The sequence below is a fragment of the Xiphias gladius genome, chromosome 16 (genome assembly GCF_016859285.1).
Source record: "Xiphias gladius isolate SHS-SW01 ecotype Sanya breed wild chromosome 16, ASM1685928v1, whole genome shotgun sequence".
Classification (NCBI taxonomy): Eukaryota; Metazoa; Chordata; class Actinopteri; order Istiophoriformes; family Xiphiidae; genus Xiphias; species Xiphias gladius.
In genome coordinates this window covers 28,247,428-28,272,500 of record NC_053415.1, presented here as the reverse complement: position 1 = coordinate 28,272,500, position 25,073 = coordinate 28,247,428, and the positions used below count along the sequence as shown (strand labels likewise).

Below are 25,073 nucleotides of genomic sequence, written 5' to 3'. Positions count from 1 at the left end.
CCAATTAATCAAGAAAATAATCATCAGATTAATCCATGATAGAAATAATCATTAGTTACAGTCCTAAACATAATAGTCAAAAATTGGCTCCACATCAACTACAACAGTAAAATACTGTTCACCATTAATGAACCAGGAGTAAAAATGTAGTAAAATAATATAAACAGTCACAGGGCCATTTCTCTGCAGTTAGTACTTTTACTTTTGATACTTGAAGTAGTTTTGCTTGATTACAGTTACTTGCTCGAGTAACATTTTCAGTGCAGGACTGACAGAGTATTTTTACAGTGTAGTACTTTTACTTAGGTAAAGGCTGTGAATACTTACATAGAAATACTCTGCTTTGGATAATAATTAGTGTCTGATAGTTTTTTCCACAAAAAAGATCAGTTACCTCGCTAAGATTCTCAACCCCCCCCCTAGACTCATACAAAAGTCAACTGTCAGTCATTCAGGTACTGAAACCTGAAACCCCCCACTTTCATTTAAAGGATCATTAACATGTCTGCTGTTTTAGTCAATCGTGGGGATGGTTATGTTGTTTATAAATCTGAGGTGTGTTTGTTGACAGGGAGCAAGAGGCGTCGTCCTCTCTGCGTCTGCAGGTGGAGGAGGTTCAGAGGAGGGAGGAGGAGGTGAAGAGAGAGAACGACAGACTGAGGAGGGAGAGAGACAGACAGGAGGAGAGAAACAGACAGCTGGAGACAGAGACACACAGACGGTACTCTACTCTGCTCTACTGTTTTCTATTTTATATAAGAATTAAAGTCTGAATAAAAGAAAATCCCACTTTCTGAACTGCTTCAGTGTCAAAACAAAAGTTTGTTTATGTAGCGCATGTCATCCACAGGGAAACTTAATGCAAAAGAATATAAAAAGGAACAAGACATTTCAAAAGACGCAAGTAGAGGTGATAGAATTAGGGATCTTCCTCACAACTCGTTTCCCTGTCAAATAAAGGGAAATTTAAATTTGGAATAGTCGACGAGTCTAAAAGTAAGAAAACAGCCACATGTGACTACAGTTTAATCGATAAGGTTAAACATTGTCCTAAAAAATATTGCATGTACTTGCGCATTGCTCCAGTCCAGTGGTTACATGCCAGTTTATTCTGACACAGCCTACATACAACCTTATCTTCATTTTCTAGATCAAAATGCTGCCAGACTGCGCTGGTTTTAAGAGACGTCTCCTGCCCCGCTCTCCAAACTGTCCATTTTGACAGCGTACATTAAGCCACCAGCCAATTGCTCGTGGTTAATGACTGCAGGTTTCAATGCTTTAGGAAGAATCTGTGAAAGCAGAGAGAAGTTGACTTCTTGAAGTTTATTCTACAGTTTATAAAATATTAGAGAAAAAAAACCTTGAAACCCTGACTGTAAAACAACAATTTATTCAAGCTGCTTCAGTATTCAGAGTGTGTTTGTTTCTCTGGAGAACTGGTCAGACTTCCTTCACTTGTTGTTGGGCACATGTTGGAGCTGAGCTGCTGTTTTATCCGTCAGATGCCGAACTGTTTGAACCGGTGTTTTGTTTCAGAGTTGAGACTGAGCTGTTGGAGAACGTCCAGCTGACTGAGAGAGAAACTCTCCATCGTATGGAGATCCACACTCTGAAGGTAATGAACCGGGACTTAGTTACTGTTTGTGTTACTGTTCTAGTTTCTTATGATTCTTATCGTCAAGAGTCTATTTTTCTTTTTCTGTATTTCCCTCTCTCTCTCTCTGTCCTCTGTTCTTCTGTCTTCCTGCAGGGGGCGTTGGAGAGAGAGCAGCTGGACAGACAGAGAGCAGAAGAAGAGGCTGCTGATGCCAGAGACGCCCTGAAGAAGGTTCAGATTATGTCTGCGTCTGAATTTTTTAAGCTGTTTTCATGTGAAATCGATGTGTCCACACTGTCCAAAGTCAAACACCTGAACAACATGAAAACCCGTCGTCTTCAAAGTCTTTTCATTTAAACCACAAAACTTCCTCACATCTGATGAAGAGTGAGACAGATGGCCAGCTGATAACAAATGTATATTATGATCAAATTCAACATAAATTCAGAGTAATGAAAATAGTTCTGCTGTGTGATTGGATATATAAACGTTTAACATACTACAGAAGAAGTTGGAGACAACAAAGTTTTCCTCTTAACTTTACTCCTCCTGCTCTCTGTCGTCACCTCACTGTGTTTTACCGCCGCTCGGTTCAACATTTAGTTGTTGTCTTCTACAGATTTTTTCTCTTTCTGTTGTCGAGACTCTACACGTCAACCAGCAGTCATTCCCAAACTGCTGCTGCCGAGAAAATCAGGATTTTATAATAAAATCAACATAAAGGTTAAAGCTGCTACATGTCAGTATGTGCTATTGCTATATAGCGATAGCAGAAACCTGTGTTTGCATTAGCAGCTGTTATCATTAGCAATTGTTTACTCACCAAGAGCTTCAACCATCGTTGTGTTTACAAGACCAGAGGTTAGAATCTGTCCTCTGAGCAGAGCTACTGCCTCAGAGACAGGAGGCATCGGGGCTAGCTGGTTAGCATGCTAACTTCAGTAGAAGAAAATAAGAGATAGAAATAGAAGAAAAAACCAGAGTCAACATTGTTGTTGCTTTCCACCACTGGAAACAGCTCCTGGTGAGTAAAAGAATGAATTTGATGCTGAACTCACAACGTTTTCTTCCAGACTGGTGAGTAAACAGCTGTTAATGCCAACGTTGGCTATGTAGCGATAGCAGAAACTTACAAATAGCACCTTTAATCACGGTTGCAACCGCAGACACTGTCAGCGGAATATTAATAATACACCCACATAAGGATCAACACACCCAGCGTTTGAAAACAGGAAAACAAACACCACTGTGGTGTAATCAGCCAGGTCTTTGCTGTCAGAGGCCAAAATCTTGATGGTATCTATTTCATTAACCCCCCCACCCCCCCTTTCAGTCCAGGGAGTGTGTGCTGCGTCTCTCGTCTTCTGAATGTTTGTTGAAGCGGGAGGTGGACGAGGGACGGGACACTCTGGACAAGATGGCCGCCCTGAACTCAGCTTTGGCGTCAGACAAGAGAGAGCTGAACAAACAGCTGCTGCAGGTACCACTGCTCGCTTTACCCCACTCTCTCTCTCTGACAGTGCCTGGCTCGAAGGCTTCTGACCTGTGTTTATGTTTGTGTGTGTTTGCAGCTGGAGTGTGAGCTGTCAGACAGCCAATCGCTGCTCCAGGCTCTGAGGTCAGAGGTCAGCTCTCTGCAGAGAGAGGTCAAGACCCTCAACATGAACTGCAGCCAGCTCAGGTGAATTTGGTTTCCATGATTAAACATTAAACACTGAGTAAAAACTGTGAATCCTGAATACAAACTATTATTGGTGAAACTAAACCTTTAGTGCTGAACAAATTCTTTAACTGTTTCACAGTATTGTTTCTGTTGTGTTCTGTTCAGAGCCCAGAGGGAGGTGGAGGCCGACGTTATCCATCAGCTGAGAGAGAGAGAGGGAGAGATGGCGAGAATAATGGAGGAGAAGGAGAGAGAGTTGGTCTCCCTGAAGGAGGAGATAGAGAGGGATGGACGACAGCGGGAGGAGGTAGAGAGGAGGACGATTTAACTGTTATCTTGCGACACAGTACAACCCGTAGACTTGTATGATGTATGTAGTGTGCGGTCCTCAGCTGTCCTCCCAGCATGCCTCGGTGTGTGGGGAGCTGAAGGAGGTGCAGGAGAAGCTGCGGCAGGCGGGCGAGGAGGTGAAGAGGAGAGACAGGCAGCAGGAGGAGCATCAGAGAGAGACCAGGAGGCTGCAGGAGGAGCAGGACAGTCTGCAGAGACACAAGGAGCAGCTGGAGGATGAGCTGCAGGAGCTCAGGTACTGAACACACCTGAGCAGGTAATACATTAGAATGTACCCTCAGCGAGCACTTTATTAGGAACACCACATTAATACTAGGTGGTTCCTCCCTTTGCTCTCAAACAGCCTCAGGTCTTTTGTGGCCTGGATTCCACCTGATGTTGGGAACTTTCCTCTGAGATTCTGGTCCATGTTGACATGATTGCATCACATCAATTCTGCAGATTTGTCAACTGCACATTAATGCTGCCAGTCTCCCGTTCTACCACATCCCAAAGGGGTTCTACTGGATCCAGATCTGATGACTAGGGAGGCCACTGAAGTGAAAACAGTGAGACGACTTTTGCTTTGTGACCTTGAGCATTATCCTGCTAAGTAGCCGTTAGAAGATGGAAAAATCTGTGGCTGTAAAGGGAAGCACATGGTCAGCAGCAATAACAAGACCAGGCTACGTTTTCCAGTCTTCAAAGGTCCAGTTCTGGAGAGCCTTTGCCCACCACAGCCTCAGGTTTCTGTTCTAGACTGACAGGACTGGAACCTGACGTGGTCTACCGCTGTTGTAGTCCATCCACCTCAGGGTTGGACATGTTGTTCATTATGAGAAGCTTCTCTGCTCAACACAGCTGTAAATGGTGGTTATTACTGCTGCCACAGGATTGGCTGATTGGGTAAGTGCATGAATAAGCAGGCGCACCGGTGTTCCTAATAAAGTGCTCAGTGAGTGTGTGTTTATACAGTGACGGGTAAGTGGTCTCACTCCACTTAGGTTATTAACATTAACCTGCATCATTGCAATCTTGCAGTTTTTCACCTAAATAAACGTAACTTTGTGCCAGAGATCGTCTTTTTTTTAATGTGATATCTGGTGGCATCAGGTCATATGACCTCATAAATGTGTGTTCCCACCTTTGAGAAACGTAAAGGCGAGGCAGCTTTATTTACATAGTACATTTCAAAAATAGAGGCAACTCACAGGGCTTTACAAAGGCAAAGTAAAGCTTTAGAACCACATTAAAACACAATAAGCAGTAAAAAGCAGAATAAAATCAAAAGGCAGCTGTGTGAACCGATCAGGACCGAGACTTTACCTGAAGGTAGAACAAAACAGAAAACCAAACAAATGACCAAGGGGCGTCCCACATGAGGTCAATGCTGTCCATTTTCTCTCTCTGTCTCTGTCTCCCCTCTGCAGGTCTCTGTCAGTTCCTCTCCACCAGCAGCTGGGGCGGCAGCAGCAGCAGCTGTCACAGGCGGAGGTGGACAGATGTCAGCTGAACACACACATTCACACGCTGCAGCAGGCCAAGCAAACCTTACATGGTCAGTGTGTGTGTGAGTAATAAAATATCCTGCCAGCTCCACATTTTCAGAATTGAACACAGAGAAAACAGATAAATCTGCGTTTAAATGAGGAGAAAAAGAGTCCACATGAATTGTTTCAGTATCTTAGATCACATCATAGTCAAGATCCTCAACCTTCGTCCTCCAGGTTCGCTCTGTCTTGATAACTGTCGTTGTTTTTCTGAAGGAGAGATCGAGTGTCTGAGAGGAGAGTTGGAGCAAGCGACAGCCAGGACAGAGAGGAGAGAGGAAGAGAGGGAGGCGCTGACAGCGGAGGGGGAGGAGCTGAGGAGGAGGAGGGAGGAGGAGGAAGAGGAGAGAAGGATGGAGAGAGAAGCCTGGCAAAAAGAGAGGGAGGCTCTGAGCGAGGAGCTGGGGACGAGGGACGGAGAGGTGGAGGCGCTGAGGAGGCGTATAGATGGACTGACCTCGGAAAAGGAGGAGAGACAGAGGGAGCTGCAGAGACTGAGGGAGGAGGTGACAGAGAGGGAGGCGCGAATCAGCCACATGATGGAAAGAACGCAGAAGGCGAAGGGGGAGAGGGAGAAACTGGAGGAGGAGATGAAGAGGATGGAGGTCATGTTGAGAGAGGAGGAGGTGAAGGGCGAGGAGAGGAGGAGGGAGGACGAGATGCAGAGGGACGAAGAGATCGAGGCGCTCTGCGACCGGATGGAGGGATTAGAAAGAGAGAAGGAGGAAAGGGAGGAGGAGTTGGAGAGATGGAGGGCGAGGGTGGAGGAGATGGAAGAGGAGTTTAACAGGCTGAGAAAAGAAATCTCCCAACTAGAGGAGGACAGAGAGGAAGAGAGGAGAAAGAAGGAGAGACTGCAAGATGAAGGAGAGGAGAAGAGGAGGCAGTGGGAGGAGGAGGTCAAACGATTGAGGGGTGAGGCCAGGATAGCAGAGGAAGAGGTGGAGAGAATAAGGGGTAGGGTGGAGGAGGTGGAGAGGGAGAGAGAGGAGGAGAGGAGAAAAAAGGAGACACTTCAAAATGAGAAGGAGGAGGTTGTAGCGGGACTGTTGGAGAGGCTGAAGGAGAAGGTGGGGGAGGTGGAGCTGCTGAGGAGGCGTATAGATGGACTGACCTCGGAAAAGGAGGAGAGACAGCGGGAGGTGCAGAGACTGAGGGAGGAGGTGACAGAGAGGGAGGCGCGAATCAGCCACATGATGGAAAGAACGCAGAAGGCGAAGGGGGAGAGGGAGAAACTGGAAGAGGAGATGAAGAGGATGGAGGTCATGTTGAGAGAGGAGGAGGTGAAGGGCGAGGAGAGGAGGAGAGAGGACGAGATGCAGAGGGACGAAGAGATCGAGGCGCTCTGCGACCGGATGGAGAGATTAGAAAGAGAGAAGGAGGAAAGGGAGGAGGAGTTGGAGAGATGGAGGGCGAGGGTGGAGGAGATGGAAGAGGAGTTTAACAGGCTGAGAAAAGAAATCTCCCAACTAGAGGAGGACAGAGAGGAGGAGAGGAGAAAAAAGGAGAGACTGCAAAATGAGAAGGAGGAGGTTGTAGCGGGACTGTTGGAGAGGCTGAAGGAGAAGGTGGGGGAGGTGGAGCTGCTGAGGGTGAGGCTGAACGTGGCCAAGGAGGAGTGTGAGGAGATGAAGGAGGAGGTTGAGAGGAGGGAGCGCAGCCTGGAGCGTCAGATGAGCGCCGTGAGGGAGAGCGAGGAGGAGGTGGAGCAGCTGAAGGAGCAGCTGAGGCTGCGGGAGGAGCAGGAGGAGGAGGGAGCGAGGGAGCACCATGAGGTGAATGAGAAACTGAAGCAGAAAGAGGCGAGGGAGGAGCAGTTGGAGATGCTGCTGAGAGAAACCCGGGTTCTCCTGGAGAAAGAGAGGAGGAAGGGAGGAGAAAAAGACGACAGGATTTCCTTCCAGGCCAGGGAGCTGCAGGAGGCTCGGGCCGAGAGCGAGGGAGTGAGGCGGAGAGCCAGACAAATGGAGGAGGCCCACGACAGGCTGGAGGAGGAGGTGAAGGAGTGGCAGGAGAAGGCAGAGCGGAGCACAAGGGAGTCGGCAAAGCTCAGCCATTTCCTGAAGGAACGAGAGGAGGAGGCGCAGCAGCTGAGAGCCACGCTGGAGGAGAGGGAGGAGGAGGGGAGAGAGAGAGAGGTGCTGAGGAGAACGGAGGAGGAAAGGAGGAAGCAGCTGGACATTAAGCTGATGGAGATGGAGGAGGAGAAGAGGAGGCTGGAGGAGGAACGGGACGAAGAGAGGGAGGCACTGAGGAGAACAGGGGAGGAGAGGAGGAGGTTGGAGGACAAGTGGGAAGCGATGAAAACCGAAGTGAAGGAGCAAAGAGAGGAGCTGATGAGGACAGAGGAGGATAAGAGGAGGCTGGAGAACAGACTAAAGGGGATGCAGGAGGGGAGAGAGGGAGAGGAGGAGGAGCTGAGGAGGGTCAGGGAGGAGAAGAGGAGGCTGGAGGATAAGCTGATAGAAAGGGGAAAAGAAATGGAGGGACAGAGGGATATGCTGAGGAGTACAGAGGAGGAGAAGAGGAGGCTAGAAGATGAACTGAGGAAGGCCAAAGAGGAGCGAGGGAGACTATCAGAGATTGAGAGAGGGAGGTCCAGGGTGAGAGAGCTGGAGGAGGAGAAGGCAGGACTGTTTGTGGAGCTGAGGAGGAGGGAGAGGGAGGGGATAGCTCTGAGAGAGGAGGTGCAGAGGGAGAGAGTTAAGGCACAGGAGGAGCTAAGGAGGAGAACAGAGGAGGTGTCTGTACTTAGGGAGGAGGTAACAAGGGAACAAAGGCAGAAGGAGGAGATACGAGACAACCTGAGGAGGACTGAGGAGGAGGTGACAGCTCTCAGTGTGGCAGTGAAAAGAGAACAAAGGGAGAAGAAGGATGCGCTGGAGGAGGTGACTGCTCTCAAAGAGGACGTCCAGAAGGAGCAAAGGAGGAGGGAGGAGACCCATGAGAAGTGGAGGCAGAGGGAAGAAGTGCAGGAGGAGCTGAGGAGGACCAAGAGGGAGCTGTCTGTACTTAGAGAGGAGGTACAAGAGGAACAAAGGGAAAAGAAGGAGGCGCAGCAGGAGCTTATGAAGAGGAGAGAAGAGGTGGCTGCTCTCAGAGGGGAGTTGCAGAGGGACTGGAGGCAGAGGGCGGAGGTGCAGGAGGAGCTGAGGAGGACCAAGAATGAGTTAACAGTCATCACGGAGGAGATACGCAAGGAACAAAGGGAGAAGGAGCAGACGCAGGAGACGTTAACGAAGACGGAGAAGGAGGTGACAGCTCTGGGTCAGGAGGTGCAGAGGGAACGGAGGAGGAGAGAGGAGGTGCAGGAGGAGCTGACGGGAGTGCAGCAGAATGTGGAGCTGATGGAGGTGAACCTGAGCTCCCTGCAGAGTCAGGTACAGTCGCACCTGAACACCGCAGGTTGTAACATACAGTCCTGGCCATAAGTATGTGGACAGCTACGTGTTCTGTTCTCCAGACTCGGAGCTTCAGCTCATCCACCCTGAAATAAACTGACACTTCATTAAAGATCCAGGTCTCAGCTTTAATCGGAGCAGGTTTACGTCAGTACAGACAGAACTGTGTGGGGGCTGGAGACCCGCAAACCACCCTGCGCCCAACGTTTAGGGGTTAGAAAGTATTTGGACACTTGGCTACTAAATGTTAGGATAGGAACGTTGACCTTTCACCTGTAACGGCTTTTTTCCTAAATCAGGTCCTACCCCTAATTACCATGGTTACCAAACAGTTAGGTCGGGAAGTTTTTGTAATTCGGCCCCTGAATTTTGGGACTGACACAAGTTCTACATCCTTACAACTCTACCTCGAGTGGGATTAAAACCTGTATAGATTGTAGACTGTAAAGTTTGTCCTGAGGGTGGCGCTAGAGGAGACCTAAAAGAAAAGGGTTTATCCTCTGTACAGCGGCCACATGTAGCATGTAAAACCCGGTCGCACTCTGTGTTTCAGGTTTCTGATCTGAGTCAGAGCAGGGAGCGAGCTAGGCAGGAGGTGAAGGAGAAGGAGGAGGAGAGGCAGCAGATGAAGGAGGGTCTGAGGGCCGCACTGGACGAGATGACCCGGCTGAAACTCCTCCTGCAGGTACAGCGCCTCCTGCTGGACACCGGCACTCTTGTTAGAAATGCTGCTGTCGCAGGGACGCTCGTCTGAGCCGGTTACGACACCGAGGACAGAAGCCAGTTCGTAACTGGATCAAACAAACTAAAACACACTCACTTCATTGATCAGGCCTGTAACAAGGATGCAGGTTCCTAACCATAACCATCACCCTCATTATCAGTAAGACGAGTATTAAAGCTGCCACTAGAGGGCGCTCTGAGGCTACACAAGGGCAGCCACTGTCCTACTTTACTGTAGTTGCCAAGCTTCACCGTCAACGGTCACCACGACGACGTGACAAACAAACCCTAGAAAAAAAGTGGTCACATGCTTCGTCGTCCATCTTTACATCTCTAAACTCTAAATTTAGTGTATCAGCAATTTAATCTGGTGTTTTAAACTTTGAAACGTCTCAACACATTCAAAATCGGCATCAACCCCCTTCTCCAGCGATTCAAGGAGAGACCAGCATGACCCTCCAGAAACAAGACATCACAGCCCGGTAACAGTCACATGACAAGAACCTAGCCGAATGTAGCCTGACATCTGAGCAAGATTTTACCAGTGAAGCTGTGCTGGCCCCCACGCTGCCAGTGGCACTGGCGCATCAGTCGACACTGCCACGATAAAACAGCAAATTTAAATGTGCTTTAATGTCTTAGGACACTGCATTAGGTTGCATTTAAAGGACAGGTTCACAGTTTTTTATGTCAGGTTCCCACATGAGCAGTGAAACAGGGATTTCCTGCTCTCCTGCCTAATGGGCTTTCACCATACAGTAAGTGAAGACAAAATCCTCAGTCCTGGTTCTGTGTAAAAACGAATTTGAGAGTTTTTGTGAAGTTAATATGAGGCTTAGATTGAGCTGGTCAAATCAAGGGAATGTTGGGTCTCTGTAAATACAAAGAGTCCGGTCTAGACCTGCTCTACATGAAAGGAGCCCTGAGGTAACCTCTGTTATGATTTGGCTGCTATATAAATAGAATTGAATTGAATTTCTTCCAAAACTAAACTCCCTTTGTGTTTCTATGCTGAGCAGCTGTGGAGGGAAAGGAACCTAAGTAAAGTTCAGGAATGTCGTGTTAAACAGACTTTGGAAGATAAAACTCAGATTATCTTCAGAAGAACTTTAAATATATTTTTTCACAGAGCGAGGACTGTGGATTTGGTCCTCAGAGACAAACCTGACTGTTTGTTAGAACATCAGTACATTAAGACGCGATGCACAGACAAGAAAATAACTAACACTCAAGAACCCAGATGTTTTTGGCTGAGTGGTTGGCAGTGTTATCCTAACACACCTCCAGTCACTGACCATGTGGACAAATAACAAAGGTCTTCACAGGTCCAACATTTTGGACCCAGAGCAGACAAGTGGAAAACCTGCCAAAGTATTTTCAATGAATAAAAAAAGACCAGGGACAACTGACCCAGGATGACGGCAATGACCATGTCAATCAGTGAGCTTTTCAGGTGCTGGTAGGGTCTTACCTTCATTGCAGACCCCAGCTAACTGTTTTCCTCTGTTTCCAGTCTTTATGCTAAGCTAAGCTAACTGTTTTCCCCTGTTTCCAGTCTTTATGCTAAGCTAAGCTAACTGTTTCCCTCTGTTTCCAGTCTTTATGCTAAGCTAAGAACCACACCCTGACTTGTGATTCCCAAAACACTGAACTGTTCCTCTGAACATTCATCATTTCCACATTCTGCCGTCCAGGAGAGTCATACGGAGGGGGAGCGTCTGAAGAGCGCCCTCAAGGAGAAGAAGGAGGCGGCGGAGAGGGTCAGAGAGGAGAACCTGAGGACCGTCATGGAAGAGGTGCTGCGACAGAGGGGGGAGGTGGAGAAGGAAAGAGGAGAGATGGAAGAGCTGAGAGCAAGAGCTAAGGCCCTAGAGAGGAGGAGGAAGGAGGTGTTGGAGGAGCTGGAGGAGGCTCGACAGGCAAAGGAGAAGCTAGAGGAGGAGAGGAGGGAGGCCGAGGATCGGTGGAAGGAGAGAGTGGAAGAGATGGAGGAGGAGCAGGAGCTAAAGCAGAAAGCTCTGTTGAGAGAAATGCAGACGCTGAAGGAGACACAAGAGGAGAAGGAGAAGGAGTGGAGGTCCAGGGTGGAGGAGGAGAGGAGGGAGGTGGAGGAGGTGAGGAGGGAGTTGGAGGAGAGCCAGGCTGAGCTGAGCCGGGTCAGAGCCACGGAGGCTATGTTGGAGGATCAGAAAACACAGATCCCCTCAATGGCTGCTGAGAGAGCGTTGGAGGCTGAGAGACTGAGAGAGGGGGAGGAGGAGGAGGAGCACGAGGAGGTGGGCCGGCGGAGGTGGAGAAAAGACCAAAGAGGAGAGGTGAGCATTTTACAGAACACACTGCAGCGAGGGGATGCTGTTGTAAAACGGGAGAAAACACCTGATGTTTCTAAACAGCTAATGGCTTTTCATTTTCTCAGGAGCAGGAGGTGGAGGAGGAGCAGATCTCCTCTCTGCTGCAGGACAAAGAGGAGATCAGGAGGCAGCTGAGACAGAGAGAATCGGAGGTAAAGGAAAAAAAAAAAAAACTAAGGTTTTTGTTTTTAAATTTTACTTGCCGCTAATCAGCACAGGATCACATGACTGAGCAGTCTCCACCGTCACTGAGGTGGCGGTTCGGAGCCGGACTGGTCTGAACTCTTTGCTTTGGCTTATAACGCACATAACGGGATGATTTGAGAGAATTTAATACCCCCGCCTGCCGTCTGTTTCTGATCACGGATCATCCATGTTTCTAATTTCAATATTTATCAACTCAAAACACAAGTAAAAGAAACTAACGGCATAAAAGGGAAAATGCAAAATACAATACAAAAATCACAGTGAAACAAATGTGAAGATAGATCATAACATTCATATACATAAAGACCTTATCAACTAGAGATTGGCAGCGAGACACAATTGAAACTCAGAGCAGTTTTATAGTTTTAAAATGAACTTCAGGAGGTTCCAGCTGCCGCAATAACAGCTATGAAAAGACGGGTTTAATTTCAGATTTCCTCTCGTTTCTACATGCTGTGTTTTTACTATGACACCATGATTATTGATGTTGATGTTTTTTGTAGCTGATAGTGTTTTGTTATTGATGCTACCGTTGTTGTCAAGGTGTACACTCTGACTCAGAGGACAGAGCAGCTGGAGAAGGACAGGGATCAGATCCGATTGGCTCTGGAGCGAACGGAGGCAGCTATGATTGGCTACAGGGAGAGAGCCCACCAACGAGAGCAGAGCTCGGGGGCGGGATCTAACCCAGAGGAGGTCAGTGTGTCTCTGATTGGTTGATAAGTCAGTTCAGTTTCACTCGGAGGAGTGGAACACAGGGGGATGTCCTCAGCACCTGACAGAGGTGGAGCTAAACGTTTAAATGAAGTGTGTGTGTGTGTGTGTGTGTGTGTGTGTGTGTGTGTGTGTGTGTGTGTGTGTGTGTGTGTCTCGGCAGGGTGTTGGGGACAGACTGATGGTCCTGCAGCATCTGGTGGCTGAACTGGAGCTGGAACAGAAACGACTGAACAAGAGAAACTTTCATCTGGAAAATCAGAAAGACAAACTGAAGAGGGACAGAAACACACTGAGAGACACACTGAGACAGGTACACACACAGAGAAGCAGTGAGACAGGTACACACACACACACACACACACACACAGAGAAGCAGTGAGACAGGTACACACACACACACACACACAGAGAGAGACAGTGAGACAGGTACACACACACTGAGATAGGTACACACACAGAGAAGCAGTGAGACAGGTACACACACACACACACACACACACACACACACTAAGACAGGTATACACACACACACACACAGAAGCAGTGAGACAGGTACACACACACTAAGACAGGTACACACACACACACTGAGAGACAGTGAGACAGGTACACACACACTGAGATAGGTACACACACAGAGAAGCAGTGAGACAGGTACACACACACACACACACACACACACACACAGGCACACACACACACACACACTGAGAGAAGCAGTGAGACAGGTACACACACACTAAGACAGGTACACACACACACACACACACACAGAGAAGCAGTGAGACAGGTACACACACACTAAGACAGGTACACACACAGAGAAGCAGTGAGACAGGTACACACACACACACACACACACACACACACACACTGAGAGAAGCAGTGAGACAGGTACACACACACACTGAGAGAAGCAGTGAGACAGGTACACACACACACACTGAGAGAAGCAGTGAGACAGGTACACACACACACACACTGAGAGAAGCAGTGAGACAGGTACACACACACACACTAAGACAGGTACACACACACACACTGAGAGAAGCAGGGAGACAGGTACACACACACTGAGAGACAGGGAGACAGGTACACACACAGAGAAGCAGTGAGACAGGTACACACACACACACACACACACACACACACACACACTAAGACAGGTATACACACACACACAGAAGCAGTGAGACAGGTACACACACACTAAGACAGGTACACACACACACACACACACACAGAGAAGCAGTGAGACAGGTACACACACACTAAGACAGGTACACACACACACACTGAGAGAAGCAGGGAGACAGGTACACACACTGAGAGTTTTAACCAGACTTTGAATCATTGTGTGTTTGATGTTGTCATGTGCTTCAGGTGGAGGAGGAGCGTTCGAGGCTCAGACAGCAGCCCACTGACAGCAGCAGATCTCAGGTGAGACACAGACACACACACAGGTATATCAGTTTGTGTGTGTGTGTGTGTGTGTGTGTGTGTGTGTAAACCCCTTTGTGTTTGTTCAGGAGTCTAAAGACACCACAGAAGAAGAGCGCCTGAGGCAACGAGTTAGGGAGCTGGAGGAGCAGGTGAGAGCAGCACAGAAGAAGAGTTTCAGGTGTTTTTGAGTTGTCAGGTGGATGCTGATGATGTCACCATGTCTCCTCACCTCAGGTGAGTCAGCTCCGTTTCTCATTGGTCGTGGATCAGCGGCAGAGGACGGAGTTTATTCAGCAGTCCTCCAGAAACAGCCAGTGGCTGCTCTCTCTGAGACAAGACCTCAGCGATTCGCTGGCCACCGTCACACGCCTTCCAATCCCATCTGTCCTGGAGTCTGAGACGCAGCGATTGGACCGCAGCCTGAGGGAGGAGGAGCTTAGGATGTCCCTCAGCCAATCATAACACCTGACAAATAAAAGCTCTTAACTGAAGCTTCTGACCAAAAACTTTACACCAAAACAGACTCAAAGACAATCTGCTGTACTGTCGCTATTGAAACACTTCGATTATTCAGAACCACATTTTACTGAGTTCTTTTTAAAGGACGTCAAACACGGCACATAGTTTCGAGCTGTGTTCTGATCGGCTGTTAGCAGCAGTCGAGTCACAGCCTAGGCTGCCTGTGGTGTTTTTAGACCGGTAGTAGAGATGGAGCAGTTTTTCTGAGTCGGTCCCTGTTTATACGCAGGATGCGGTACAAGTTCCTGCCGGTGGTCTCACATTATTCCACTGATCCACAGGAGAAGGTGACATCACAAGATACGCAGCAGAGAAGAAGAAAACTTCATGCTAGTAAACATGAATGTAAACGGTTCAGGTTTTAAGACTTTTAAAAATCCGTCCGCAAATGTTTAATGAGAAAGAAAATAAATTAGTTTTCAGATCTCGAGGATCCTCCTGCGAGTTTTAGTCAGACGCACTGAACTGTTTTAGTTGACTCTGGAGAGTTTAAGTGCGTCCATCGCACATTTGTTTACATCATCAATCTGTTTTCTTTGCCGTGGTGTCAGAGATGCAACAGAGGCTGAACACAGAGCGTGAGGTCAAGACCTGATGATAAGGGATTCATCGGCCGCAGATCTTAACGAATCCAGGTGTGTTACTGACATGGAACCAGCTCCGCTGCACTTTTCTTGGCTGCGGCAGAAGCAGGATGTAAACTTCACAACCCGAGTCGTGTCTGAGACTGAGCGAAGCAAAGAACTACCTGATGGAAGTGGAGACGGGGGTGGAGACCGAGGCTGACCGGTGAAGTCGACTAAACTACCTCTGAACCAGACGCGGGTTCAACTTCCTCTGCTGCCGTCAGCAGCCAATCGGGAAAGAGGATCTTATATCTGAACTACGACCGGGAAATACTACACTTTGACTTTCCACACCAGATTTCCATCGAGTCTCACAGGCTGACACGGGAGTTTGGTGCGAGTGACGCCAACAGACAGGTTGCACAAGTTCTTCGGTTTTGTTGTCGACCAAAGCAAATCCAGTGTTTGTTTGTCCTGGATATCCTGTCCTCCGGAAGACGCTCGTAAAGGCGCAGATAGATGTGTGAAGAGTAATCCCTGGCTCCTGTCTCACCTCCGCACAGCCGACCACTCAACGCGGATGTCAGATCGTCGGTTTCGGGACGCGACAGAAATGTCCGGACAGGCACACGTGGTCGCGGTCGACCACGGAGGAGGTGGAGCAGAGAGATGACGACGACTCGCTGAGTTCGTCTCAGTTTGGAGACTTTTTGAAGTTGTATCTGTTTATAAGAAGGGCCGTCACTGAACCAGTCACTGTCCAGACAAACCAGTCAATGTCGACACTCAGAACCAGTTAGAAGACGCTCACTCAGTTTTATTTTTAAAACAGGCGAACAGCGTTTAAAAGTTTCACCACACAAATTCAGTTATAATAAAAAACAACCCTGAGCTTCTTAACAATCCCAAACTCCTAATGTGACAGTTATTGATTTGTTATTGATCAGTTATTTAAGTTACGTGTCAGTTTACTGAGTTATTGTTTTGTATCTGTATTTATTTTCTGTTTTGATTTTAAGTCAGACCCCTGAGCCATGACACACTGGATTTCCCATGATCCTTCAGTCTAAGCCGTGAGTCTGGCTCACGTGAAGGTCGGAGGTCGGCTTTGTGTTTGTGTAGAGTTAAATAAAGTTTTTATAACGTGACGTAGTTTTTCATGAGATGTTTGTTCTGACTGTAAAGACCTCTCCGGCCTGCAGGGGGCGCTATCAGCACTTTAACTCTAGGTTTCTGTTTTAATCCTCACGTTTGCAGCTGTGTTCCAGCTGTTGATGAATAAAGGAAATATAAAACACAGAACGTTGGCGTCTTTGAGGAGGAAAGAAGCCACAGACGACAACACCAAGTCTGGTCCGGTCTGTAGCTTTCAGTCGCCACCAGTGCACCTGTGTCACGCTGTGGTTATACACCTTTATAACGCACGCACGTTGGCACGTTGGCAGCTTCTACCTCCTGTCCTTGGAGACCAGACACTGCTGCTGCTTTCCCAGGAAGAACTAAAGGTACCAGCCAGTAATTCAACAGGTTGTCTCAGTTTGTTCGGCACAAAAGTCGAATCAAACTGTGTGAAATTCTCGAACCTGCAGTTCATTCTCTCACAGCTTCACTTCGTACTGAATTTTTTTAGTTTTTGTTCTGTTCCTTGTTCAGATTTGAGTTGTTTGTGTTTTTTTTATTCACCTCTGTGTTTCCTTGTGTCTGACTTTGATGCTGTGATGCTACAGTTTCCCTTTGGGATTAATAGAATCTGTTCACCTGTCTGTTGATGGAGAAAATACACTTACTGAGACACACTGTCAGTTCTACAAACATTCACAGCAGAGATTCATACAGAGCAGTACAACACATCAGCTGTCCCGAAAAATCAAATCGCGTGCTAAATGATTTTTCCCTTTTTCACCGTCAGGTTGACACAGTTCCTTCGACATTTGACGAAGTCTGTGGGATCAAATGACTTTCAACAAGGTGAAATGTTGTTGTTCAGCCTCTATTAAAAAACTGCAGGACAAACTGAAGTTAGTGAAGGTTGATGTCAAAATACACTTTGTGCATAAATTATGAAAACTCGTGACCCATAACACATGTAAATTCCTCTGCGTCAGACGTGGAAAAATTTACATGTTTTATGGGTCTTGCACATGGCCGTGGCAAAATATCTCCACGGCGCCCCCTATAAAATTTTAACGGAGTAGAAATTCGGTAGGTGCATAAATTATCCCAAGACTCAGAAAAAAGCATCTCGGCGCCATTAACTAAACCTGACAGGAAGTCGGCCATTTTGAATTTACTCTGCAGTTTTGGCTCAGTTAAAGCACAATGCCTGTAAAGTGGTAAAAACTAACTCCTCCTGGAGTATTGATCAGATCGACTTCAGATTTGGTCAGTGCGAGCTAAAGACCTCTGCGATGCTAAACTGTGAAGCTTTTGAGTTTGCGTTGAACGGCGTGTCCATCGCGGTATGGCGAATTTTGATGTTTCTCCGTGAAACAGGAAGTTGTCGTAACTCAAACATACATCGCCCAATCTGCCCGAAACTTCACGTTTGATAAGAGTCCCGGCCTCAAGACATTTACAGTCCAGTATTGAATCACACTTATAGCGCCGCCTTCTGGCAACAGGAAACGGCATGTTTCATACTTTGACGTACTCCTCCCAGTGGTTTGACCAGATCCATCTCAGATGTGGTCAGAAAAGTCTGGAGGCCTCAATGATGCTTTATTGTGAGATTCAGAGTTTTCATTGAACAGCGTTTCCATGGTGAAATGAAAACAGGAACTGTTTGAAACTCAAGTCCACATCATCAGATCTTTCACTTCAGCAGACGCAGCGATACCACTGGTAAAATACTCCACTTTGAGCAGAAGTTCTGCGTTCAAAGCTTTCCTGAGGTCAAAGACAGAATGTCACATGTAGTTAGTACAGGTACTGATAATGCTGAATGGACCTTGTCAGACCACTGCGTCATTATTGGATTATTCTTACCAACGCATTGCCGTGGGAGCAGCATTTCACTGACGCCTGAGAATCGGTGTTTGGAGACGAGCTGTGAAGCTCTGTAGTGAAAATCAGCTTTCCATCTTATTTTATGAGTGTTTGTGACATGAGGAGGCTGGGTGTGGGTGTGTGTGTGTGACCGAGTCTAAATAAACTGTGATGAAGGAACATGTCACCCAAGGCAAGAGTGTGGATCACCGATGGGTTTTAATGGAGGAATCAGATACATCAGGTTTTGATACACACACAGTTCTACACGAAGGATTTGTGGATAAAACAGAATCTCACCTTTAACAGAACAGTTCTTATTTGGTCTGTCCAGTTATTTGTGGTCGTCAGTGTGTAATTAACGGTCTTGATAATTAACCACTGAGGTCTTTTTCTTAGACTTTGACGTCTTCATTTTGGTCCACTTCATATGCTGATATATTTACACAGTGTGTCACTGAAGGAGAGAGAGAGAGCAGTGTTTGTTTATGGAAGACGGATGTCTCTCTGTCATTCAGCTGTGTGATGATCCGACTGGAAGCCAGGTCTATTTTTACCTCCTGCTGCCTCCCTGTCGGCTCTGTTTCCCCTCGGGTGTTTTGTGGCTCCGCAGCGGCGGCGGTGTCCGGATCTCCGGAGACGTGGCTCAGGTACTGGGATCTTGACTCATGTCTCTGCAGAAACTTACTTTGGTATTTGATGTCGGGAGTTCAATGCAAACTTAACACAAGATGAAAGTCAGTGATAAAAACAAAGACGTTTTATTACAGTTTTTATCAGTGAAATGAGAAAATTTTTTAACCCATTTATCATTTACAAAGAGTTTATTGTAATAACACGTAACAACTGTTTTATTTATCCTGTATAATCAGAGTATAAAGACGTGATAACTGGTTTCTAGCAGACTCTGACGCAGCTTTGACCAGATCCCAGTGTTTCCTAACGTCTCTGTCACCGGCTCCAACTCCTCCGTCAGCGGAGGCTGCTGGATGAACAGACGACAAACCACAACACAGTGAAACACAGGATGGAATAATAGAAAATAAGTAGAACAAACACTGAACATTAATAAACACTGACACGTCCTCAGGTCTGATTATAATCTACAGTCTGTTATAGACCAGTTATTACATGGTTATATACTGATTATTGATGCTAAATAAATTGCTACTGAAAATTGTGTTTATATGTTAAAATGAATCCTGTAGAAAGTTTCAATGAAAATAAATGAATTTAGAATCTTAAACTGCATAAGATGGTGACTGGATGGAAGAGACTGGTTTTAATATTGTTTAGAAATTGTCTCTTGTGTTTTCCTGCTTATTTATCATTTCGTTTTTGTAATTTTGTGCATCACAGACATAAAACTATAAAATGCGAACACCACTGCTGTTTAGCTTTATTCAATTACTTGACAGATCATCAATTTTCTTTTATGTTGTTTTTTTGTTTTTGTTTACTTCCATCATTTCATCTATAATTTCATTTGACATTTAGGCTTTTCTTCTCACCTTTAACCTTCATTAATGTTTGCTTTTTAAACCATTTTGTCAAAGTGCTTGAATACTAAACAAGAGTCCTGCATTACAAAGAAGCATCAATCATTTACTGATAGTAACCATCATTAAAACCTCCTGGTCACGTTGTGAATAACGACCCAAAAAAAAAAATCCAGTCCATTTATCAATAACCTGAAAAGCTTTTATTTATGGATTACTGACATTCATGACTGCATTACTAACAAATAAAAATAGATTGATCACTGACCAAAGAGATGTTTGACAATCTGGCAAAGCCAGATTTGTTCTTATTAATGGTTTGTGACGGAAAAGTTTCGTTAAAGGGCCTTCATTAATAGTGAACTGTCAGAAAGTGGTTCCTGTGTGTTTGATGTCTTTTATCTGGTGGCGGTTCTTCGAGCTGTTGTGTGGTTCTCGGTGTTTAGCTAGCGTCGTCTGGATGAAGGCGTTTCCAGTCTGCAGGAGACCGAGCTGGTGTTTCTGCTGCGTCTCAGAAACCAAAGACGACTTCATGCGACGGGAAAAAAAACAATTTCCATGTTGATTATTTTTGTTCAAAACAAATGATCTGCGCCTTCGGTGCAGATTGAAATGTGAGGGTGTCACTTTGACCTTCACAAATTTGACAAACAGAAGATTATTCTATCATGAAAGTACAGTAATTACTGGTTGCATCCTTATATAAAAGAGTTGAAAACTGGCTCCACCTCGGCCAACTACAGCAGTAAAATGCTGCTTAAGCATTCGTGCAACAGTCGCAGGGGACTTTTTTTTGGGTTTTTTACTTTTGATACTTTAAGTACATTTTACTTTGGTAACATTTTCATTACAGGACTTTTACCTGTAGCAGAGTTTTCAAAGTGTTGTATTACACTTTTTACTTAAGTGAAGGATCTGAATTTTTTTTTTCCGCCACTGAGTCGAACCCTTTTTCCTGAATTCATGTTCTCTATGTCCTGTAGAATATTTGACTGTCAGTGCTAAAGAAGAGGAAACTCCAGCAACCAGCACCTGGATTACAGCTGTTGGATGGATCCACACTGGGAACTAAACATTCTTCCTAACACAGGCTGGTTCAGCTTTAATTAAGGAACTCTTTGGGCACCTGTGAAGGTGAATGTTGGAAAATACAAGGAAAACCAGCTAAAAAAAAGGAAATAAGAGAAAAGAATAAGCCGGGGAAACTGGAGGAAGTGAAGTTGAATAAGGAAAAAATAATTTAAAGTAAGAGACGAGCATAAACGCACTTCCACTTCTCAACTTCCAACAGGATCCTGGATTTAGTCTTTCTTCATGACGACTGGAGAGACTGAAGAGACGTTGATATGTGGACGACAGAAGGAGGCGGGAAGGATGATGGGAGGAGGAGGAGGAGAAGGGAACCTGAAGCGTTCTCGGTCTTCCACCACCCTCAGCACTATCGCCATCCAGGCCGGCCAATCGCAGATCGTGGTCTCTGTCCTCAAGGTGTGTAAAGAGCTTGTTGTGGGTTAATAACTAGTCCTCCACCTCTACGCTCACTGCCACATGTTTTTTGTACAAATGCACATAATAAACTAAAAGTAAACTAGACATCCCTAAATAAAGCTCCAAAGGTGAAGGAACTCATAGCACAACCTTCACAAGATGAAGCCTTGTTGTTCAATCATCCAGTTAGTGATAAAAAACTTCACTTAAGATTTACACAACTCGACTCCGCAAACCAGTTAATTTACAAGATGTGCAGAACACTGGATCACTGATCCACTTATGAAAAATGAAAAAAAACAAAACGATACGTGCGTGAAATTCAAAACCCAGAAACCTTGATGTTGTGGGATTTTATTGGCATCAGAAGTTTTTGGGGAAAGTCCTTTTTGCAAATTATAGAACATCTGGATATCACAGGTTCTGTCTGTCCTAAATGTTGATTATCACGAGAGACAATAATAACGAGCACACATGAAAAAGATGTAGTGTTGAGTCCGTCCCTGCTGACAAAAACAGTGATTAAAAATATTCTACAGAGGCAAGTGTCCTCGGTCTGAAAGACGAGATTCTAGCAAAGTGGGGTAAAGTTGATATGCTGGCAGACAGTTAACCAACACTTCACTACACATTTCGCAGGACATGGTTCCACTTTTGACCTCTAATACATTAATGTACGACTTCATTGTCATTTAGGAAGAACAACACATGGGTTTAACGTACTCAGTGGTCTGGGTCTGCGTCTTGGTCTGCGTAGGGACCTGTTGTCTGTCTGTCTTCACTATCTTTGTGTGTTATGGATTTAGCCATTTTGTCTTGACGTTAAGACGTACGCTGGCTTTACTGATGGAAAGCAGCCAACATGTAGATTAATGCTGACTGTTTCTTCAGAACGTCGTGTGAAAGATGTTTTTCTTTAAGAAAAAAGACATTTCTGACAGTTTCCCTTGTTAACTTTGGCTTTAGTCAGCTAGTCAGTAGTCCACTGACTTCGGTCAGCGACATTTACGATCTGTTAGTTTAAATTTTAGTTAGCTATTAGCCCGTTTGCTTCAATTTTAGTTGGCTAATACTATGTTGGTTTCAGTTAGCTGTCAGCGTTAGCCTGATGTTTAGACGGTTTGATCACTGCGCTATCAGACTCTTAGCGTTAAGAACAAATTACACTGTTAGCTTTGCGTTTAGGTGGCTAAGGCAATGTTGCTTTTGAGTTGTTAAACTGAGATTACGACCTTTTAAACCTTTCAACTTCAGTTAACTTCGACTGTGGGCACTTACTGTTAGTTTTGACTTTAGTTAGACATTAGCCCGTCATCTTCAGTTTTTGTTAGCTGTTCCGTAGTTAGCTTTTAGTTAGCTATCAGTCCATTCATTTCAAATTTAGTTAGCTATCTGTTTCTTTTATCTTTTCTAGTCAAGTCGGCTACAGTCGTTTGTTAGCTAATAGTTTGTTAGCTTTAATCTAAGAGAGCTAATAGTTTGCGCTAGCTGTTAAAATCAGATGTATTGTGATATCTAACAACATAAATGTTTAGTTTTCCCTGAACAGTTCTTTCACCTATAACCTAAAATGGGGTCTTGTGTACTTAGATGTAGAATATTATCATAAATAAAATACAGCTCTTTGGTGAGGACCAGTGGTTCTCAACCTTTTTGTAGTCTCAGGGATCCTGTCTGACAAGATTTAGTTATAGTGTCTGTCTGTATACCTGTCTGTACTGTAGATTAACAGTGTGAAACCTATGAACAGAATAGTCATTTTTATACATTTTCTCACTGGGATAACTTCTAGTCAATGAAGTAATAGTGAAATTAAAAATTTTCTGGGGACCCTTTGGGATGAAGAGGCAGGCGCCAGGCGGCGGAGAGCACTACAGCACGCTGTGTGTGTGAGTGAGTATGCGCTGATCTGGAGTCAGCTGGGTAGGATTTAGGTATAAATAAATGACTTCAGTTAAAACATCGATTTTTATTTTCAGATATTATTCATGTAATTAGCCTTCAAAACAGGTCTACCCAACCAGCAGACAAAGAAAATTCAACCCGCGGCAACACTTCACAAGTCGCCCAAGACCGTGGAGCTGGCAACCCCGTCCGTCCATGTGCTGTTTCCCGTTATAGCACAAACTATTTACTGATGCTGCCGTAAAGGGAAGTGAGCAATGTGTGTGTGTGTGTGTGTGTGTGTGTGTGTGTGTGTGTGTGTGTGTGTGTGTGTGTGTTTGTGTCTGTGTTTGTGTCTGTGTCTGCGTGTGTCTAACAGCTGTCGTCTTTCATTGTTTTGAAGGTGAATGTGTATTTAAATGTGTTCACATGTGTATGTGTAATAATAATTTTGGGGACTGTTGACAGTGTTTTAAAAGTGGCGTGTGTGTGTGTGTGTGTGTGTGTGTGTGTGTGTGTGTGTCTGTGTGTGTGTGTGTGTGTGTGTGTGTGTGTGTGTGTGTGTGTGTGTGTGTGTGTGTGTGTGTGTACACGCGTCACGTAGTGTCCTTCTTGGTCGACATGCCAGAGATACTGTATCATGCTGAGGAATGCTGCAACACACACGTGTGCAGAGACGCGCGGTGTCTCATGTCGACCTACACGGTCGACGTGTCGCTCTGTGGGGAACAAAAACAAACTAGAACAAAGTGCAACAACGGTTTAACTGACTCCGACGAGGGTCATCATCACCTGTGATAGAGCTGCTGTTACCTCGTCAATGTGCCTCTAAACCTACCTGGTGTTTGATACATAATCTGTAAAACTCTGGAGTAAAGGAACTGTCTTTAAAAACCTTCTAAATAAGGCAGTAAACCAGGACCAAGCTGAACATGTTGCTGCCGCGGCGGGAAGGATGAGTGTGTGTTCACGGCGCGATACTAGGGGGGCTGTGGTCTGCCCAGCGGGTGGGCTATGGAGCCTGGGAGGGGGTCAAATTAATAATTTGTGCGAAAAGTTTAACAGCGAGAACCTGAAGTAAATCCACATATGTCGGCCCGAGATCAAAATTAGAACTGTTAAAATGAATGAAATGTGAAGCGAACCACGGAGAGAACGTGGAGGCTTTCTCAGCTTCTCTTTGTTTCTCTAACCCCGCTAAAAGTTGCCCGCAGATGCGAATGTATGCCTGTCTGTCTGCGTCAGCACAGTGACAGACAGGTCACCTGTCCAGGTGTACCCGCCTGTCGCTCTGGGACGGGCTCCAGCGACCCTGCACAGGATGGTACTTCAATCAGCTGGGTCCCAAGCATCAAATCAAGCACGAACCGTATTTAAACTCATCGTTGCAGTTGTTTTAACGCCAGGCGGAAGTTTCTTGTTATAACAACATAACCAGGTATCGTGGTATAATGAGAAAAGTTCGTTTGAGTGAGGTACTTTGGTTTTGTGAAATAACACAAAGATAAAGTTCTATGTCGTTATAACGAGGTTCATTATAAAAACAGAATCATTTTTGTATCCAGTGATAACTAGAAAATATGTCATGATAAGACAGAAATAGCTTGTTATGATGTAAAAATGATCCTGTAACTGCAAGAAAATGAATAAGATATGATTTTGTCATGATGTCAGCAATATCCTGCCGTAAATGGTTAAACTGTGAGAAAATCCTTTTCTTCTACATGAAACTTTGTGGGTCCCTACTCGACTGAAGAGGCTCGTCAGGCTCTACGTTGGCAGCGCTGCAGGACAGATCGCCGTCTTTTGTAGTGACTGTTGTTCTCTACTCACGTGTGTGTGTGTGTGTGTGTTCGTGTTCAGAGCGGGTCTGTGGTGCACCTCCAGCTCGTCCAGGTCCATCCAGGCCTCTGTGAGATCGGATCGAACCAGGAGGAAAACCAGACACTGATCAAGGAGCTGCAGCAGCTGATGGAGAAACTCAGGGTGCGCACACGTCTACGCATATGATCAAATACAAGCAGCACCTGGAGAGTTTATCTGGTCCCCGATCTGTGGGGGGGCGGGAGTTAGAGCCGCCAAGACTCTGGCTCCTGGTTCATAGATATGATTTAATCGTGTGTTTGTGTTAGATTATGGACAGTTGT

At 45.8% G+C, this 25,073-nt stretch overlaps 2 protein-coding genes across 2 annotated transcripts in view; both read left to right on the top strand.

The window, feature by feature from the left end:
- si:dkey-230p4.1 (trichohyalin) overlaps positions 1-19,462 on the top strand; it is a 30,705-nt gene extending 11,243 nt beyond the window's left edge. The window contains exons 12-30 of the mRNA XM_040148907.1: positions 572-721; positions 1,540-1,618; positions 1,754-1,831; positions 2,934-3,080; positions 3,172-3,281; positions 3,429-3,570; positions 3,656-3,849; positions 5,024-5,151; positions 5,360-8,523; positions 9,098-9,229; positions 10,962-11,582; positions 11,684-11,770; positions 12,369-12,521; positions 12,703-12,852; positions 13,926-13,982; positions 14,072-14,134; positions 14,220-16,575; positions 18,574-18,705; positions 18,960-19,462. Coding sequence (XP_040004841.1) covers positions 572-721; positions 1,540-1,618; positions 1,754-1,831; positions 2,934-3,080; positions 3,172-3,281; positions 3,429-3,570; positions 3,656-3,849; positions 5,024-5,151; positions 5,360-8,523; positions 9,098-9,229; positions 10,962-11,582; positions 11,684-11,770; positions 12,369-12,521; positions 12,703-12,852; positions 13,926-13,982; positions 14,072-14,134; positions 14,220-14,447 — 5,683 coding nt within the window. The 3' untranslated portion in view covers positions 14,448-16,575; positions 18,574-18,705; positions 18,960-19,462. The remainder of the gene's footprint in view (positions 1-571; positions 722-1,539; positions 1,619-1,753; positions 1,832-2,933; positions 3,081-3,171; positions 3,282-3,428; positions 3,571-3,655; positions 3,850-5,023; positions 5,152-5,359; positions 8,524-9,097; positions 9,230-10,961; positions 11,583-11,683; positions 11,771-12,368; positions 12,522-12,702; positions 12,853-13,925; positions 13,983-14,071; positions 14,135-14,219; positions 16,576-18,573; positions 18,706-18,959) is intronic.
- A 75-nt stretch (positions 19,463-19,537) lies between these two features.
- ccdc141 (coiled-coil domain containing 141) overlaps positions 19,538-25,073 on the top strand; it is a 46,040-nt gene continuing 40,504 nt past the window's right edge. The window contains exons 1-2 of the mRNA XM_040149279.1: positions 19,538-21,042; positions 24,790-24,912. Coding sequence (XP_040005213.1) covers positions 20,869-21,042; positions 24,790-24,912 — 297 coding nt within the window. The 5' untranslated portion in view covers positions 19,538-20,868. The remainder of the gene's footprint in view (positions 21,043-24,789; positions 24,913-25,073) is intronic.